General features: G+C 39.6%; 1 protein-coding gene across 11 annotated transcripts in view; it reads right to left on the reverse strand.

The window, feature by feature from the left end:
• CCDC141 (coiled-coil domain containing 141) overlaps positions 1-16,622 on the reverse strand; it is a 205,285-nt gene that overhangs the window by 31,440 nt on the left and 157,223 nt on the right. For 10 of the 11 annotated variants that reach the window (XM_048214373.2, XM_057316443.1, XM_026492424.4 and 7 more), the window contains 4 exons: positions 8,088-8,228; positions 6,904-7,098; positions 5,337-5,520; positions 2,748-2,860 (listed from right to left, as the gene is read on the reverse strand). In XM_048214373.2, coding sequence (XP_048070330.1) covers positions 2,748-2,860; positions 5,337-5,520; positions 6,904-7,098; positions 8,088-8,228 — 633 coding nt within the window. Of the gene's footprint in view, positions 1-2,747; positions 2,861-5,336; positions 5,521-6,903; positions 7,099-8,087; positions 8,229-13,613; positions 14,039-16,622 lie in introns of those variants that run through there. The other variant, XM_048214375.2, reaches the window with a different exon arrangement.

Consider the following 16,622-nt stretch of genomic DNA (forward strand, 5'->3'; position numbering starts at 1 on the left):
TCATGCAAATATCTGTACAGTATTAGTAAGCATTCTTTGACAAGCTTTTGTTCAGGCTCTGACTTGTAAGAGCCTTGCTGTTGCCCATAACCCCTGCCAGAGAGGCCCTTCCTCATTTTTATATCCACCCAAATCTAACCTTTTTGAGCTACTGAATGATTCTTCTTCTCTGTAACAATCCTTTGAGTTTTTAACTACAAATGCCAAAACTCTTTCTGGAGAATTTGCTTTAGGCAAAGCACAGTGTTAAATGTTGTGTGGGACCCTGATCTGAACAGAGCCATAGGGTTTCCTCAGGTGCAATCAAGTAGGTGGGTTGGGGTAGTGATGGTAGTTACATGTGATGGTTATAGTAGGAAAGAACACAAGTGTTCTGGGGTACCAGAGAGGCAGGGACACAGCCTGAAAAGGAGTTGCAAAGGAGGCAACATTTGGGTTTGACTTGGAGAGATGGTAAAATCGAGATAAACAGAGAGAGAGGGTCATGTACATGAAGTCTTAGAAGCAGAAAACTCAGGAATGTGGTGAGACAGGGACCTACAATGAATATAGAAACACACTAATTTGGAAAGACACTCCGCCTCTGAACATTGGAGGCCTTGAGTTTCAACTTTATTTGGTAAGCAATGAAGAGTTTGCAGTGAAGTACTTTGAGTGTAAAAACGATAATAGCATTTAGGAAGGGTCTAGGAAGGGTAATCTAGCTAGAGTGTATAACTAGGAGGCTTCTGACTAGAGCAAAAGAGAATCCAAGTGATGGGTTGAAAATGAGAAAAAGATGGGGCGCCTGGGTGGCTCAGTCATTAGGCATCTGCCTTCAGCTCGGGGTGTGATCCGGGGTCCTGGGATTGAGCCCCGCATCGGGCTCCCTGCTCCACTGGGAGCCTACTTCTTCCTCTCCTACTCCCCCTGCTTGTGTTCCTCTCTCTCTGGCTGTCTCTCTCTCTCTGTCAAATAAATAAATAAAATCTTTTAAAAAAAAAAAAAGGAAAAGAAAAGAAAATGAGAAAAAGAGGGTGCAATCCTGACTAAGGGGTGTGAAATGAATAGGGAATGAGGAAGTGGGCAGAGGGAGTGGCAAGAGCTTTCAGAAAAATGGCCATGAAGGTGAAAAGCAGACAGGGATAAGACAGTAAACTTTGGGGGCGCCTGGTTGGCTCAGCTGTTAAGCGTCTGCCTTCAGCTCAGGCCATGATCCCAGCGTTCTGGGATCGAGACCCGCTTCGAGCTCCCTGCTCGGTGGGAAGCCTGCTTCTCCCTCTCCCCCTCCCTTTGCTTGTGTTCCCTCTTTTGCTGTCTTTCTCTGTCAAATAAATAAAATCTTAAAAAAAAAAGAGTAAATTTTGTTAATTGGATCTCACTTGAAGATGTACAACAGAAATGGGAGGGCTGTGTAGATAATAAAGAGCAAAGAGTCAGAGGAAACAGTGATTTGGAAGTCAGGAGAAGAAACAGATCCTTAGAGGGTTGGGTGGAGGTGGAGAAGAAATGATTGTTGTTAAAAAAGATAATATGCATATGGCACATTCATACATTACTGGTGGCTTTAAAATTATAAAATGTTTATGGAATGTAATTTAACATATGTATATTAGAAACATTAACAACGTCATGCTCATTTACCTAAATCTCTGGAGAGTTTATGGGTAGGGTACAATACAAGAGAAAAAAAAATTTTATGTGCGAAGATGTTCATTGCAGTGTTATATAGAATGGTAAAAAAGTTGAAAATCTAGTTTCTTAAGGAGTAGAGATAATTCGGTCACCCCTCACTATTTTGAACAGACTGAGTACTCAAATTTATGACATGGAAATTCATACAGAAAAAATGGTTGCTAGAAATATAATTCTTCCGTGAACTATAAGAGCATCCTTATGTCTCGATACCGACAATGATCACAATAATTATGAGTGTCTTCACATTTCAAATCTTTGGGTTATTCTGTGATTAGGTTCGCCTATTCACTCCATTGTACAGACCAAGAAACTGAGATGCAAAGAGATGAAGTAATTTACCCCAAATCACAAATTCAATAATTTGGAGAATTGGTATTCCTCGGCAGCTGTGTTTTATTCTAAAGCCTATGCTCTTAATTACCTCACTATTCTCTCCATCCTAAGTAACCAGTTCTTTCAGCCAGTTGTTAGAACAGTACTAATGAAGCTAGTTTTCACAAAATACAGACAAAACAATATACGCATTTCTCTCCTTAACTGGATTTGCCTAGGCATTAGATATCAACATATTTTCTTTCTATTCGATAGTCCATCAACTTTTATTTCATGAAGGATGCTAATGATTAGTTTAATACTTCCACGAAGCTAAATGTTCAATAAATATAATACCTGAAGATTTAGTTTTATTTTCTCTGGGGCCACAATTTGGAAGGGAAAAAACCTTCCATTTATTATTTGGGAATGAGAACATAAGGCTACTTAATACAGACTTTACTTTGATTTTAATGGCACACATTTATCCTTTAGGATGTGATCCATGAAAATGTAAATAAGACACCTTAATTGTGTTTAGCCCTCCTTCCCAGCAATATTTTTCTCTGCAGTGATGGAAAAGAAACAGAATTAATTATCAGAAACACCCAGATAATTATGTTAGAAAGCTGTGAAACAAATGTGCACATTATGTCCCTTGAGAATTTCTATTAGAACATCTTTGCACTAGAAGACACTTATCAACACATTTTTATTTATATCACTTGAAAATACATATTCTGGGAAGAAGAAATTACCTTCAGCTTTTCTTCAAGCTCTGTGAGAGAGACACATAATTCAGTGATAGATTCAAGAACCTCTTTGTGTTTTGCCACTATTTTCTCAGCGTATTTCTGCCCGTCTTCAAAACCTGGGGAGGAGAAGGGACAAAATACTATTTCTGAGGTCAAATCCTTATCAGAAAAAAAAAAAAATCCCAGGCATTAATTCACCTCCCCAGCATCTGGTGTAAAGGCTGGTAGACAGTAGGCGCTACCACGGAGCGAGTGCTTATTATTTGACTATGACTAAGCACTTTATATGCCTTAATGTAATTCTCCTTGGATTCTCTAGGCTCTAGTGCATTTTACAAATGAGGAAACTGAGGCTCAGAGAGCCTCTTTAGGTTACCCAGACAGTGACTGCAGGAGCAAGGATTTGAAACCGGGAATACAGACTCCACAGTTGAGACTAAGCTATATTTCACGTTGTCACGGGCTGAATTATGTCTCCTCCAGAATTCGTATGTTGAAGCCTCAATCCCCAGTATCTCAGAATGTTATCACTTTGGAGATAAGATCTCTAAAGAGGTGATTAAGTTAAAATGAGGCCCTGAGCATGAGGCCCTAATTCAGTAGGACTGGATCCCACTGGTATAAGATAAGGGAGAGACACCAGGGTGAGCGTGTGCACTGAGGGATGCCCATGTGAAAACACAGCAAAAAGACAGCCAGCTGCCAGCCAGGGAGAGAAGCCTCTGGCAACACCAACCCTGTCAGCACCGCGATCTTGTGATCTTGGACTTCCAGCCTCCAGAACTGTGAGGAAATGAATTTCTCCGGTTTCAGCTGTCCAGTCTGTGGTAGTTTGTGATGTTAACCCTAGCAAACCAATACACACTTTGCATACTTTTCCTACTGCGTTTACTGTAACATGGCTTCTAGGTCTAGGCTGTGGATTCCTGAATGAAGGAACTAAGTTTTATTTGTCTTTATTTCAGCCATACCTCCTCACACATAATTGGTACTCAAAAAATTTTTTTGAGATAAATTTATTTCCATTACAGTTCTGGGTCCAGTGGTGCTTGGGAGGCCTGTAAGACTTAATACAATATTCCTAAAGCTTCTTACTTATTGCAAATTCTAAAAATTGCATAGCTTCCATACTGAGCAGATGAAGATTCATGCCATTTATTTGTCCAAGGTTTTCACTCAGTGATTCATTTATTCACCGCATATTTGTTAAGCACTTAGTATGTATCATGAAGCAGTAAACTAGCAGATAAAATCCCTTCTCTCATGGAGCTTACACTCTGGTGTAAAAGCCAGACAACAGACAAAAAACTATACAACCTGTCGGTTGGTGACAAGGGCCAGGAACACAAAGTGGGGTGCAGGCTATGCATGAAGGGACGGGAATTTAACTAGTGTCCATCTTTGTGAGTACTTACTGTGTCCTGAAATGGAATAGGCACTCAAATACAGTGACAAAATATGCTTCCCTTGCCCTCAAGGAGCTTATGGTCAGTAGAGAAGACAGATGAACAAGTAATTTCGCTGTAGTGTAGAAAGTACAAAAATAGAGGGAACCATACACAATGCTGTGGAAGCAGAGGTTGCTCACAATTTTTAGTACACTTCTCCAGTAACTGCAGTAAAAGTGAGACATCACAACTGTTTTCATTAATTTTTCAATCTATATGTTATTATTTTTATGTTTCTATCTTTTTCCCTTGGAAAAGCATCAATAATTTATTCTCAATAATTTAATATTAGGTAGTACAGTATATATGGTTCTACACATTTTTGTGGCTACCCATGGATAGAGATTTAAGTCACATGAGAAGATATCCCCCTGGCAGCAATGTGGGCAGCCAGCTGAAGCATTTTGTGATACCCGTTGCTGTCTTCTTTCTGAGCTAGATTTGCCTGGCCACTGAGGACTACCCTTGGTCTACAGGAATAGTATCAGGGGATTCATGAAACTTATCCCTCAGCACCCCCAAGGGCTGTCATCACCCCGGAGGGTTTCTTAAATGAGGGCCTCCTTTAGAAAGATTCCTGAGACTGACAACCGTATTATCTTTCCCGGTCATGGAGAAGAGAAAAGCAGAAGCAGTGAGATGATAATTTGAGTTCTCTTGTTTATTCCACAAGGGAGAGGAAGGCAAGGGAACAGTTCCTTAAATCCACTAACCACACCCCTCATAGAAATATGAGGCCTGTAGATGTCGATTTTAGCTCAACACCCACTTAAAGTATTATGGGAATTTTGCATGGTTTTCAAGAAACACCCTTGTGGAAATGAGGTTTTGTTTTTTGTTTTTTGTTTTGTTTACATAAACTGTTCTGGTTTTATTACCCTGGGGATGATCAGCAGGAAGAGCCGAGAAAAGAGAACAAAGGAGGGTTTACAAAAGATAGTTAAAATCCAAAGGCTTCCATTCCTGCGGGCAGAAGTTCCTTCCTCTATTCCCTACTGTTTACTTTGTAGATACAGAGTCTCTTGCCTGAATAATTGCTGTAGTGAGGACCCTGAGGGCTTGCCATGCTCTGCTTTCTGCTGGGTTAGGTTCACCATAGATTTGTTCAACGGCAAATTGCTGGATATTTTAAAAGAGACCTCACCATATAAGCGCTGAGCCAGGTCATTGATCTCCTGAATCCTTTCTTCTTGCTGAGGCACTGAGGGCATGATATACTTATTGAACTGCTGGTGGAGAATTTCCACAGCTTCCTTTGTCGTGCACTCTGTGGAATATTTTCCAACTCTTACAACTGTGGCACTTGCATCTTCATACCAAAAGTGACACTAAATTAAAATGGGATAAAACATAGATTAAAGAGACACCATCCTTCTAAATTTCTTCATTTTGACCACTGGAGTATCAAATTTCAATTTCCTCAAACTTTATAATCACATTAGTTTGAACTTTCTAAGTCATAATAAGGAAAATGTCAAAATATGATCATAGGCTTGTGCACTAGGGTATTAGAGTTAGATAGGAAAATAAAAGTATGGAAATTCATTTGATTTTCCTGCTTTCTTAGATTTGCCTGAAATATACTTCTTAAGAACATTGCAGACTTACAAGAACAGGAAATATAAAAAGCATATGGCACTAAAAAGAATTCAAATATCAGCTAAAAGAAAAAGAAAAAAGCCCAAATATACAAAATCTTGCCTAAATAATTGAAATAATTAACACTACATGGATAAAGTACTTCCTGATTAACACTCTAATAAATAAATTCTCTTTTAAGAATGAGATTTAGTTTACTGGGTTGAGGAAGTATCATCTAAAGAACAGCAGTTGACTTTTTTTTTTTTTAATAGAAGGTACTCAAGTCATGTTTTCAAAGCACAGTGGAGAATTGAGACAGTTTCTCACCAAAAATACTAAATAACTGTGATGGAAGGAATGTGTCTGACCAAGGCCAGAGCAATTATGATGAGTGAGAAATAGAAACACATGACTCTGTTAGATGCTGGCTTTAAGCGCAGCCACGGGGCCACAGCGAACCTATCGCTCAAACAGAGAAGAATGATCATCCGCATCTTCCTTACTGCGGTGTTAAATCCAGAAGCTGCTGCATCCGTGGTAAAAAGAGACATTCTGTGTCACAGAACAATGCACCACAAAGAACTTCAGGTGTGGAATTTCTTCAATATGAAGTGTGCAACTAGTAACTTTAACTTGTCAAATTTCATATAGTTTATGCATACTCTACCATTTATCCTCTTGACAAAAACAAAAATAACCCCAATAACAATTTTTGTACCTGAAATATCCCAGTATCACATTTCTTTCTAAACATTTTCAAATTCTGTGAAATAAATATGTAATTTTGAATATTTTAAACAGATATCCAGCAATGAGCGTAATTCCATGATGGTTAAACATCTTGAGTTGATGGAGTTAAGGAGAAATGAGAAACTCTCACATGTTGCTGGTAAGAGTAAATTAGTAAAATCTTTCCGAAGAACAATTGGACGATGCAATCGACCTTGTAACACTCATCCCCTTTGGTCCAGCAATTCTACTTTAAGAAATTATCCTAAGGCAATAATCATGAAAAGGAGGATGATGCATAGATTTAATGACAAAATTAACTGCAGTAGCATTGTATTAAAGTGGCGGAGCAATGTTTCAAAACATTATGTATGGACAGCATTACAACAAGAAGAGGATACCTCTTCTGTCATCTCCTGGAGATGTTCGGTCAGGTCCAAATTCATCTTGTAATCCGTCACAACTTTGTCAAACTCATCCACATGTTTTTGTAAATCCTTCATGGTTTCCAAAAGACCATTAACTTTGTTATTTGGATAATTTAAGTAAGAATCGGAAGTTTTATTCTCAACTTTTTCCATTTTCTTTTTCAAAGCCTGTACAAAAAAGAAACAGTTTTAAAAATAAGATTCAATTTTCATTTCTGAAGCTAGCTAGTGATTACATATTGAGAGAAAAACTTGGGGAAATTTTTGCAGTTTCTCCATGTTAATATATTAAAATCATAATGATCACAAGTGTATTTTGGAAAGAATGGGTTTTCTTCCACATAGTTTATTGATCCATCATTAAAATCATATAGAAAATTCCCTATAGGGGCACCTGGGTGGCTCAGCCATTAACTGTCTGCCTTCGGCTCAGGGTGTGATCCCAGGTCCTGGGATTGAGCCCCTCATCGGGCTCCCTGCCCCGCTGGGAGTCTGCTTCTTCCTCTCCCACTCCCCCTGCTTGTGTTCCCTCTCTTGCTGACTCTCTCTCTCTCTCTGTCAAATAAATAAATAAAATCTTTTAAAAAAAGAAGAAGAAGAAGAAAAGAAAATTCACTATATACCAGGTCCTATTCCAGATTTTGAGAATGATATTATGATTTCAAAAAAGACAATGATCATAAAATAAAATATTTTCTTGTCTTCAGGAAGCTCACTGTCTCCTGGGAAAGATATTCAAATAATCTAACTGGTTCATGTGGTAATTGAGATAGTGTAAGGGGTTCTGAGAGCAGTGGAGGAAGTTCCTGACATAGGCATGTGCAAGGAAAGGAAAAGGGGTGTATAAAAGGTGTGTACATGCATGTGCGTGTGTGTGTGTGTGTGTTGTGGGGAAGAATGGAAGCAAGAGGCTGGGTAGGTTTGGTAGAATCCATTCTAGAGCTGCCTCAAGAGATAAACTAACTTATACATTTTACATGAGGAACTTAACAGTTACAAAGGCGGAAAACTACCTTCTGAATCCCAATACTGCAAAAAAGCCCAAGGGTTAGACATCTAGAATTGAAATGCAAGCTGATTTTGTAATAATTGTAGTGGTGCATGCACGCGCATACACACAGACACACACAGATACACCACCTGCACTTTCTCTTTACCTGTATTTTTTCGGCATGTACATCAACTTGTTGAATTTGATATTTAAGGGCCTTCAGATTCCGAGCTTTTTCATTTTTCTTCGTGTAATTAAACTTCAAATTATTGAATTTCTTTTTGATATCTTTGAATGACTCTTTGAGCTGCAGTTCAATAAAAAGAAAGAGGTTATTTCCTTAAAAGGAAGACACTAATATTGACTTGTAATAAATGAAAAAATCTTAACACTTCAAAATATTTATAATCAAAATGTATTCAGTGATTTTTCAATAGGAAACAAGTTTGCTAAGCAAACACATAATAGGAATTTAAACGTATCCCAAAAATATAAATCGTTCTTTATACTTTTTGACATGTAATTTTTTTTAGAGAGGGTGGGGGAGGAGAAGAGGGAGAGGGAGAGGGAGAGAGAGAATCCTAAGCAGACTCCATGCCCAGTGCACAGCCCCATGCAGGGCTTGATCTCAGGACCCTGAGATCATGACCTGTGCCAAAATCAGAGTCAGATGCTTAAGCGACTGAGCTACCCAGGTGCCCCTTGATTTGTAATTTATGATTAGATTTGTAAGTATAGACCATCCTTTGACTTCCAAACAAGACAGTTTTTAACATGTCATAGATTATCAACAACTCTAATTTTCTTATTTGTAGTTATCTGACATTACGTTTCCCATTCATTCTGTTCTCTGTGTGCTAGCATTTGCCCCAGATCCTTCTGCCTCCCGAGGCTCTCTTACAGTATTAGGCATGAATCTATTAGGCTCCAATGAGCTGTTCCTGTTGCAGAGATCAATGAAGGGTTGACATTCAGACCACCGAGGACATTAGTGGGATAGAAGAGGAGACAGACCCACTATGAGATTTAGTAGGAAAAATACTTTACTTGCCCAAATCCAGCTAAAAAATTATTTTTTATGAGCAGTTTCCAGAAGAGATTTCCTTCTTAGATACAGGCCACTAACTTCAGATGTCCTTCCAAACCAGAAAGTAAAGTGACAGTGTCACCACTGATGGCAGTGCTAACTTGTGTATAAACAGAGCATATGGCAATGAACCGAAAGTAGGGCGTGCATTATGACAGCCTTAAGAACACACAGTTCAACTTTACCAGTGAACCAAAGCTCTAAGCAGTCCAGTTCCATTAAACACACCACTTTCTGTGCCCTTTTCCATATTCAAGAAAGATAAACATATTGACAGGCAACTCTCTATATTATCAGCAAAGAGAAGTACAGAGAAAACAAACGTTCTCAGACTATGTGGAAGCATTTAACAGCAAAAAATGAACAATGTCATGGTTGATAAATTTGAGCTATGATAAGAAAAGTCAGAAACACACTAAAATTCTTTTCAATGACAGCAAATAAATTATTTGGAAGGAAATAAAGGCCGTATACATGCTAGATTTTAGACTTGTAATACATAAAAAACGTATCTGCCCTAAAAAAATTTGCTTCTTCAAAATGCTGATTTCAAATTCTGCATATTGTAATAACAGAACCTTGACCGTATCTTTAACATTTTTTGGAGACAATTATCTATAAAGGCCCTAGCAGACTTGCATACATGGAAATTATTATGTTGATGCAATTTTTGCCTCTGACACACCTATACTTAATCAGTGTTGTTTATTGTATATGGTAAATGAAATTGTTGAATACTAGTTTTAAGCTACCAATTAAGCCAACCACAGAGACCATATTAAACATTTAAATTGATAAATCAGTAACATTCTAGAGAGGTGGAAAGAACTATAGTTTCAAAATTTGAAAACTTTTTCTCCATTAGAACTCACACAAATATTTGAGATCATATTCATTTGGTATACTTATGAAATAACCAACTAATATTTAAATTCTTTGACATTCAGTGTTTTAATATGCACATGTTTGATTTTAGTAGGAAAAGACAAATGGGATTGAGATATAAAGGGACTACATCCTGAGTTACTCACATAAAACTGTGGCAGGAACTCTTCCCCCAGTGTCATAATCTGCAACTATAGGTGCAATTACTACCACATCTGAGGGAGGCCCCAGTAGAGGGTTGTTGTTAATGGGTACAGAATTTCTGTTTGGGATGATGAAAAAGTTCTGGAAACGGATAATGGTAATGGTAGTAGACAATGTGAATGTACTTAATGTCGTTTACCTGTACCCTTAAAATGGTTAAGGTGGTAAATTTTATGTTATGTGCATTTTACCACTATTAAAAATATAATTTTTATTTTTAATAAAAATAAACAGAATAAAAGAAAAGGGAAAATATATGTCCTGTCATTAATATGTATCCATTGGAAAATACAATTTTATATTCTTTTTTCTCTTACTGGAACAGGATATACATTACAAACTTCAGTCTAGAGAAAGGAAGAGGGGCTCTGTCATCGATCTGACAATCACTGGGTTACATCTGCTTGTTTCAACGGGAAAGATCAACTTCTATTTGAAAACTATGTGATGAACGGAGAAAGGCTGAGCCCGAACACTGTAATTCTAAACCATGAAATTTTAAATCTACTTTGGATCAAAAAATTTAAGACCGTTAAATGAGCACAATTTTATTTCTGTGGCTTCAGAATGTATGCACTTCCACTGAAGATGATTTATAAGAGCAAAGAGTGTTCGTGGTGCTGTGGGTATATGAAATGGAATCAGCTTCTTTCTGACACATGAGCACCTTTCACAAAGCTGCTGGCACTTTTCTCTCTCGGTCCCACTGGGAATGCATTTTAAATCTTGTGCCTTCCCCAGCTTGAATTGAGGACTATTGCAGATACAAGTGGAAGGCAGCATGAATGAACTACCTTTAGCAACTAGACTTTCAGGAAAACCCGACCATGCCTGCACTGTTTACCTGCACATTCCAACATGAAAACTTCACTTCCCATCTAGTCCCCATACAACTTGTCATCATAGTTTTAAAGGAACTGAGTGCCATGGTTGCTTGGCTATGGGATCATTGTTCCTGCAGCTGTTTCTAACTTTAGTTAGCTTGTCAACAACAGGGAATGGTGGAGATGGCAAGACAAGTGCTCAACCAGAGCACGTGAACAGAAAAAACCCCCACAGCGGGGGCAGGATAGTTCACCCTACTCAAAAAATTTAAATGTTGTTATAATCCATATTACCAAAATTTCTAAAAGTCTTTAAAAAACCAGGAGGATTTTTTTTTTTCTAATGAATAATGTGATTTCCCGGTCTTTCCACTTGTTCGGCTCCTCCAGATTTGTTATGGAGTCAGCAGACTAAGTTAATAGAGCTGTACTTAGGAATAAAATGAAGACTTTAAAATGGTAGTTCTTCTGAAACTAGCAGAACGCACATCTTCACCATATTTCCCAGGGAGCAGTAAGTTTCTCTCAGGGTTAGGAATGCACAAAGCTTCTCTGAGAAGAAGCAGAAGCAAGAAGAGGCTGAGGACTACAAGGCAGGGTTGCTATTCTTAGTCTTGACTAAGTCGGTTGAGGCTGCTTTGGCATAAGAATGTTACACACCGTGAGTCTGGTGCTGGCAAGGCCAACTGATGTGAGGGACATGGGACATTTTAAAACTAAGGAAACACACTGAAAACAAAAGCCTTTCCGGGCCCCAGGGTGGATCACTCAGTTAAGCGTCTGACTCTTGATCTCAGCTTGGTCTTGATCTCAGGGTCCTGAGTTCAAGCCCCACATTGGGCTCCATACCCGGCGTGGAGCCTACTAGAAAATGAATAAATAAATGAAAGATAAAGTGTTCATTGCAACTATGGCACAGGTTTGGCCAGATGCAAAAATACAAAACAAATAGTCCATTTCTCTTCGTGTCTACTTCACGAGCTTCATTTCTTGCTCATCCTTTTGCTCACTCCAGAAATAAGTTTTCTGATGCTCATTTTCCATAACAGAATGCTTCACAGTTATCACCTCCCAGGGATGCTTGCATTTGAAATGAAAGGATCCAAAGATTCACAATTCAACCTGAATTATTTGCTACGATTATTATGGCTAGAATATTAAGCCTAAATCCTGGAGAGACTCCGGGACAAGGCTCCCTTGGCCTCCTTTCACTTGGCAACTGTGCGGCTGTCCTCCTGTGCTCAAGGCCAGCGCTGTGACAGCAGAAGTGGGACAGCCTGCAGAGAGAAGACGGTGGCTCCGTTTGACAATGTGTCTCAGCAATGGCTCTTGTCTCCACCCTGCAAGTTCTGTGTGTTCATATTATGTTTGCTTTATTTTCTGGACATGATAACTATGATTTTAAACTTCAGCTCTCTATCTTCTTCAGGAAAGAGTCACTTCGCAGATATGAAACACCAAAATTATAACACATTTTACCTGCCTATGGGATGGACATTTTCAGAACAAATACATCTTTTCTATTCTCTTATGTATACCCTCTGAATGGACCCATGGTGTGGCCTGGTCGTGACTGGCTGTGACTTGAAGTCCCATGGGCTTTAATTCACTCTGGACTCCGCGTTCCTTGAGGGCTTTTACATGTTTATGGTCCAGTATGCAGTAGCCACATTGGCAATATGTGTTGAATGATGATAGTTTAGTCTTTTTTCTTAAAATGACGAGTTAGGGTTATTGATCTGGAAAATAATAATCCCCCGTACCATAGCACAGTGCAGCCTACCATGTGCACTCTTTATCTGCCTCTTATCCTGCCAGCGGGGCACTCCCCACGATCATTGTGTCAACAGCAAAGTGCTATACGTCAGGAAGTTCGATTTCATTAGTCAGATATGTATCTATTTCCCTTTTCTAATTTGCTGTTTCTCATCTGCCTTGTATCCCTGGAACTCAGATGACCGACTTATCCAAATTGACAAAAAAATTTGTGTAACTGGAACATGAGACTCTGACATATGGAATAGGCCTATATATACACCAAGTCCTTTTCTGCTTCCTTCCTGATGGGTAGGATGTTGCTACAGTGTAAAAATTTCAGGCTGAAGTAATATAATTATATGAAAGCTTCTGTTTGCAAAACTTATTTTGAGAGAATGGATACCAACCCAGTTCTGTCATTGCTGTTTTTTTTTTTCAGCAAAGTAATTGTGACCCATAATGAGACTCCAGTTACAAATTTCCATTAGCATTATGTTAATGTAAAAGTAATTTTTTTGGTCAGGTTGCAGATAGAAAACATGCTTAATATTAGCTTATTACGTTTCTAAATGAAGACATGTAAAAGAATAAGTAATGATGTTCTGTCACGTTTTACCACAGAGAATGTCTGTAATGCTTTGTGTATTAACAGCTTATTTATGCTGCCAGGCAAGAAAATATACAGTGAAATTCAACATTCATGCATACAAATGTATCTTTGTGTGAAATGAGTGGAAAACAACAACAACAACTCCACGAAATCTGGCAGTCTGAAGGCTGTGAAGGTAGACATGGAGAAAATGAGATTTTACAATTTCCTATGTTTTATGTAGTATATGAAGTGAGAAAATAATAATATTTCACCCAAAGATAATCAAGGCACAGAACCATGGTTCTTTGTCTTTAAAGAATATCACATCACATAAAAAAAGAATCGCATTTAAAACATCTCACTTTATTTTGCCTTGAGGTACCGAGCCCTCTGCCAGGGGCCTTTAGTGCAGTCATAACCGTGTAATTTGGTTAGGGCATCATCAAAAAGTAATTTGGGTTGAAATGACCAGATGAACTGTGCTGCTGTATCAGAGCATCCAAACAGCTTGTCAGGGCTATGCCAGGGAGCGCAGAGAAAGGGTACGTGGTGCATCAGACCATGTCGTGGTTGAATGGGCTAAAGCAGTGAGTGACTGGGGACTCTGAGTTTAGCAAGTGACAACGTGTTGGTGCCCAATTAAGCCTGAAGACCAATAGATGAGCTTTTGGCCCAAAGCTGACTCCTCAACACACCATGAATGGTAGCTCTGCAGTCCTGGAACACACCGCTCAAATGCAAATCGTACACACCTCAGGTTTCTCTTCCTAAAAAGGAAGATGTATTGAAGTCGGTATCTTCCCAAATCTATTTCCACCCAGAGTCTGTGGACTTCCAAGAAGCACTTGGAAGCACATTGGAGGCAAAGCAATGTGTTTCCAAATCAACTTAAAAAATAAAATGAATTGGGGAGCCTGGGTGGCTCAGTCGGTTAAGCGTCTGCCTTTGGCTCAGGTCATGATCCCAGGGTCCTGGGATTCAGCTCCGCTTCAGGCTCCCTGCTCAAGGGGGGAGCCTGCTTCTCCCCCTCCCCCCTGCTCATGCTCTCTCTCTCTTCTCTATCAAATAAATAAATAAAATCTTTAAAAAAAAAGCAATGTTTGCTCTAGTTCCCTGGTGGGGTGTCTGACTTCAATGTTTTTATATACAAAAAGGTAGTGTAACATATTGCTTTTAATTTTTTATAATGTTTTAAGTGTCTATGCCAAATATTAATAATGATAAAAATGTCTAGGTGTATAAATATTATCACCACTTGGAATCTACCTGCACTCTGATATTCACAAAACAAACTAGAGTGTATGTATATTTATTTTACTAAATTGGGCTAAAAATATTCCTTCTGATTATCTTCCCATCAGGCTTGGAAAGTCCACGGTGTGGATGCTACACTGACATGCCTACTATATTTCTACAGGAAAGAAAGGAGGAAAGGACCAAAGATTTTCAAAGATCTTTTAAATGTGAAATTGTAAGTTACATCAAAGATTAGTTGGATATGAAGTAGAAACAAATGGGAAGACTAGTTCTCTTAATGTTTCAGATCATGTTAAAGTGATATCTGATTCCTAAATCAAACCCACAAGTATCTGCTTGCTCATTATGGTACAGACAATCCTGGGGTGTCCCGACTGTGACTACAAGGGACATCTGTCATCCCAGCTAGCTGGCTCCCAGCAGAGGCTCATCACGAGGCAGCCTGTAAATAGAACCACTGTGGGAAGGGCTCGGACAGGGAGACCCAGCTCCATAAACGCCAGAGCGCTTCAGGAAGATGGAGACTGAGCTACAGGGAGCTGGGAGCAACCCAGCTCCACCTCCATCGTGGTTTCTGTTAGTATAGAGTTGTGCATCCCTGCAGGGAGAGAGATGTTTGTGGCAAAACAAAAGTTTACCAAGGAAGAAGGAAGAAGAGGAGGAAGGGGAAGGTTAGGGAGGGGAAGAAGGAGGAGGAGGAAGGGAAGAAAGAAGATAACTTTGGGGAAAGACAGGAAAAACATTGTTTGCAAGCCTGCAATTCTAAATGTTATAGCCTTGGGGAGAATAATGTTTTCTTTAATATTGTTTTCTTTAACAAGACCCGAATGAAGTGCTGTTAGCTGAAACTGGAAGAGGCCATAGAGGGTAGGCGACTCTCCGGGTTTAACCCCGAATGAATCTCTAGTCCAGAATGACTCCCTGGAACATGGAGTCTGGGCAGCCACTCTACATACGGTCCTGCGGCACGTTGCTAAAAGGAAAGTCGTCCTTGATGTTCCTGTTTCTCTCCTGGGATCCACGTGGCCTCTCCAGCTCTCTGCCCCTCTCAATTTCCTTCCAGCCCTGCTCCCTTCCTGCACCTGCCCATGGTCTATAAAAGTGTGCCCTGCAGGAAGGAGAACTTCAGAGCTAGACCACCATTCAAGTTTAGTTACTCATACTTTAGTCCGTGAGCTATGTTGTCTGATATTTAACACTTGCTGGGCCCAGATTGTGTAAATTGGGCATAAACAGAACATTCGAGAAGGTTTACCACTTCCTTTTCCTCCACCCGCTTTTCTAATGGACTTATGACTGATGGACTCAGAAACATTTTGCTCTCAATGGAGCCAAGTCTGGAATTACAGTACTCTGTATCCTGCTGTTAATTCTCTGTCAAAATCAGGATCTGTGTTTTGCTATCCTGAGCTATGTTTTCTCCCCAGAATAAGTTTATTTAAATGGAAAGTTGAACTAGGGGAGGGTTATCGTGGCTCACTGCATGACTGGGGGGTGGGGTTTGGGTAGAATTGAGGGAGAGGAGGTGGAATTATGTGTTCGTGAGTCGGTGCATGGATGGAGAGGACGACTTTCATCTGTTATTCCTTTTTCTCTAGAAGTTGTTCTGCCAGTAAGCCACTCCATTTGAGTAAATATGAAACCAGCCACTTGACTTTGGTGATAATCCTTTGTAGCCTCTGAGGCAAAGAGCCTGCTCCCCTGGCCCTTGGCACCCCCTTCACTATGAGTCAATGGTACTTAAATAGAATCTCAGCAGGTCGGAGCTGGCTTCATGGGGACGGCATCACACTTTCTGTCCTGATGGGCCATATCCACTCCAGCAAGCAATTGCTGTACAGGCTTGGGGGGGGGGGCAGGAAGAAAGCAAACAAAAAACCATGATAGTGTATTCTAGGTTTCTCTGTGCACTGACAACATACTGACTTGGGTGCTTGAAATTCACTCAAAATTTCAGAGCCCTGAGACCTTGCTTGGTGGATGAAAGGGCATGGTGGAATGAAAGGTCTCCTGATTTTGTGTGCACACGTCCAGACACGAGACGCGGGCTTTAGGTTCAGAACAGCTTTTGACAATTTTGGTTCTCACCCTGCC

This window comes from Ursus arctos, unplaced genomic scaffold, assembly GCF_023065955.2.
Source record: "Ursus arctos isolate Adak ecotype North America unplaced genomic scaffold, UrsArc2.0 scaffold_1, whole genome shotgun sequence".
In the NCBI taxonomy this organism is placed as follows: domain Eukaryota; kingdom Metazoa; phylum Chordata; class Mammalia; order Carnivora; family Ursidae; genus Ursus; species Ursus arctos.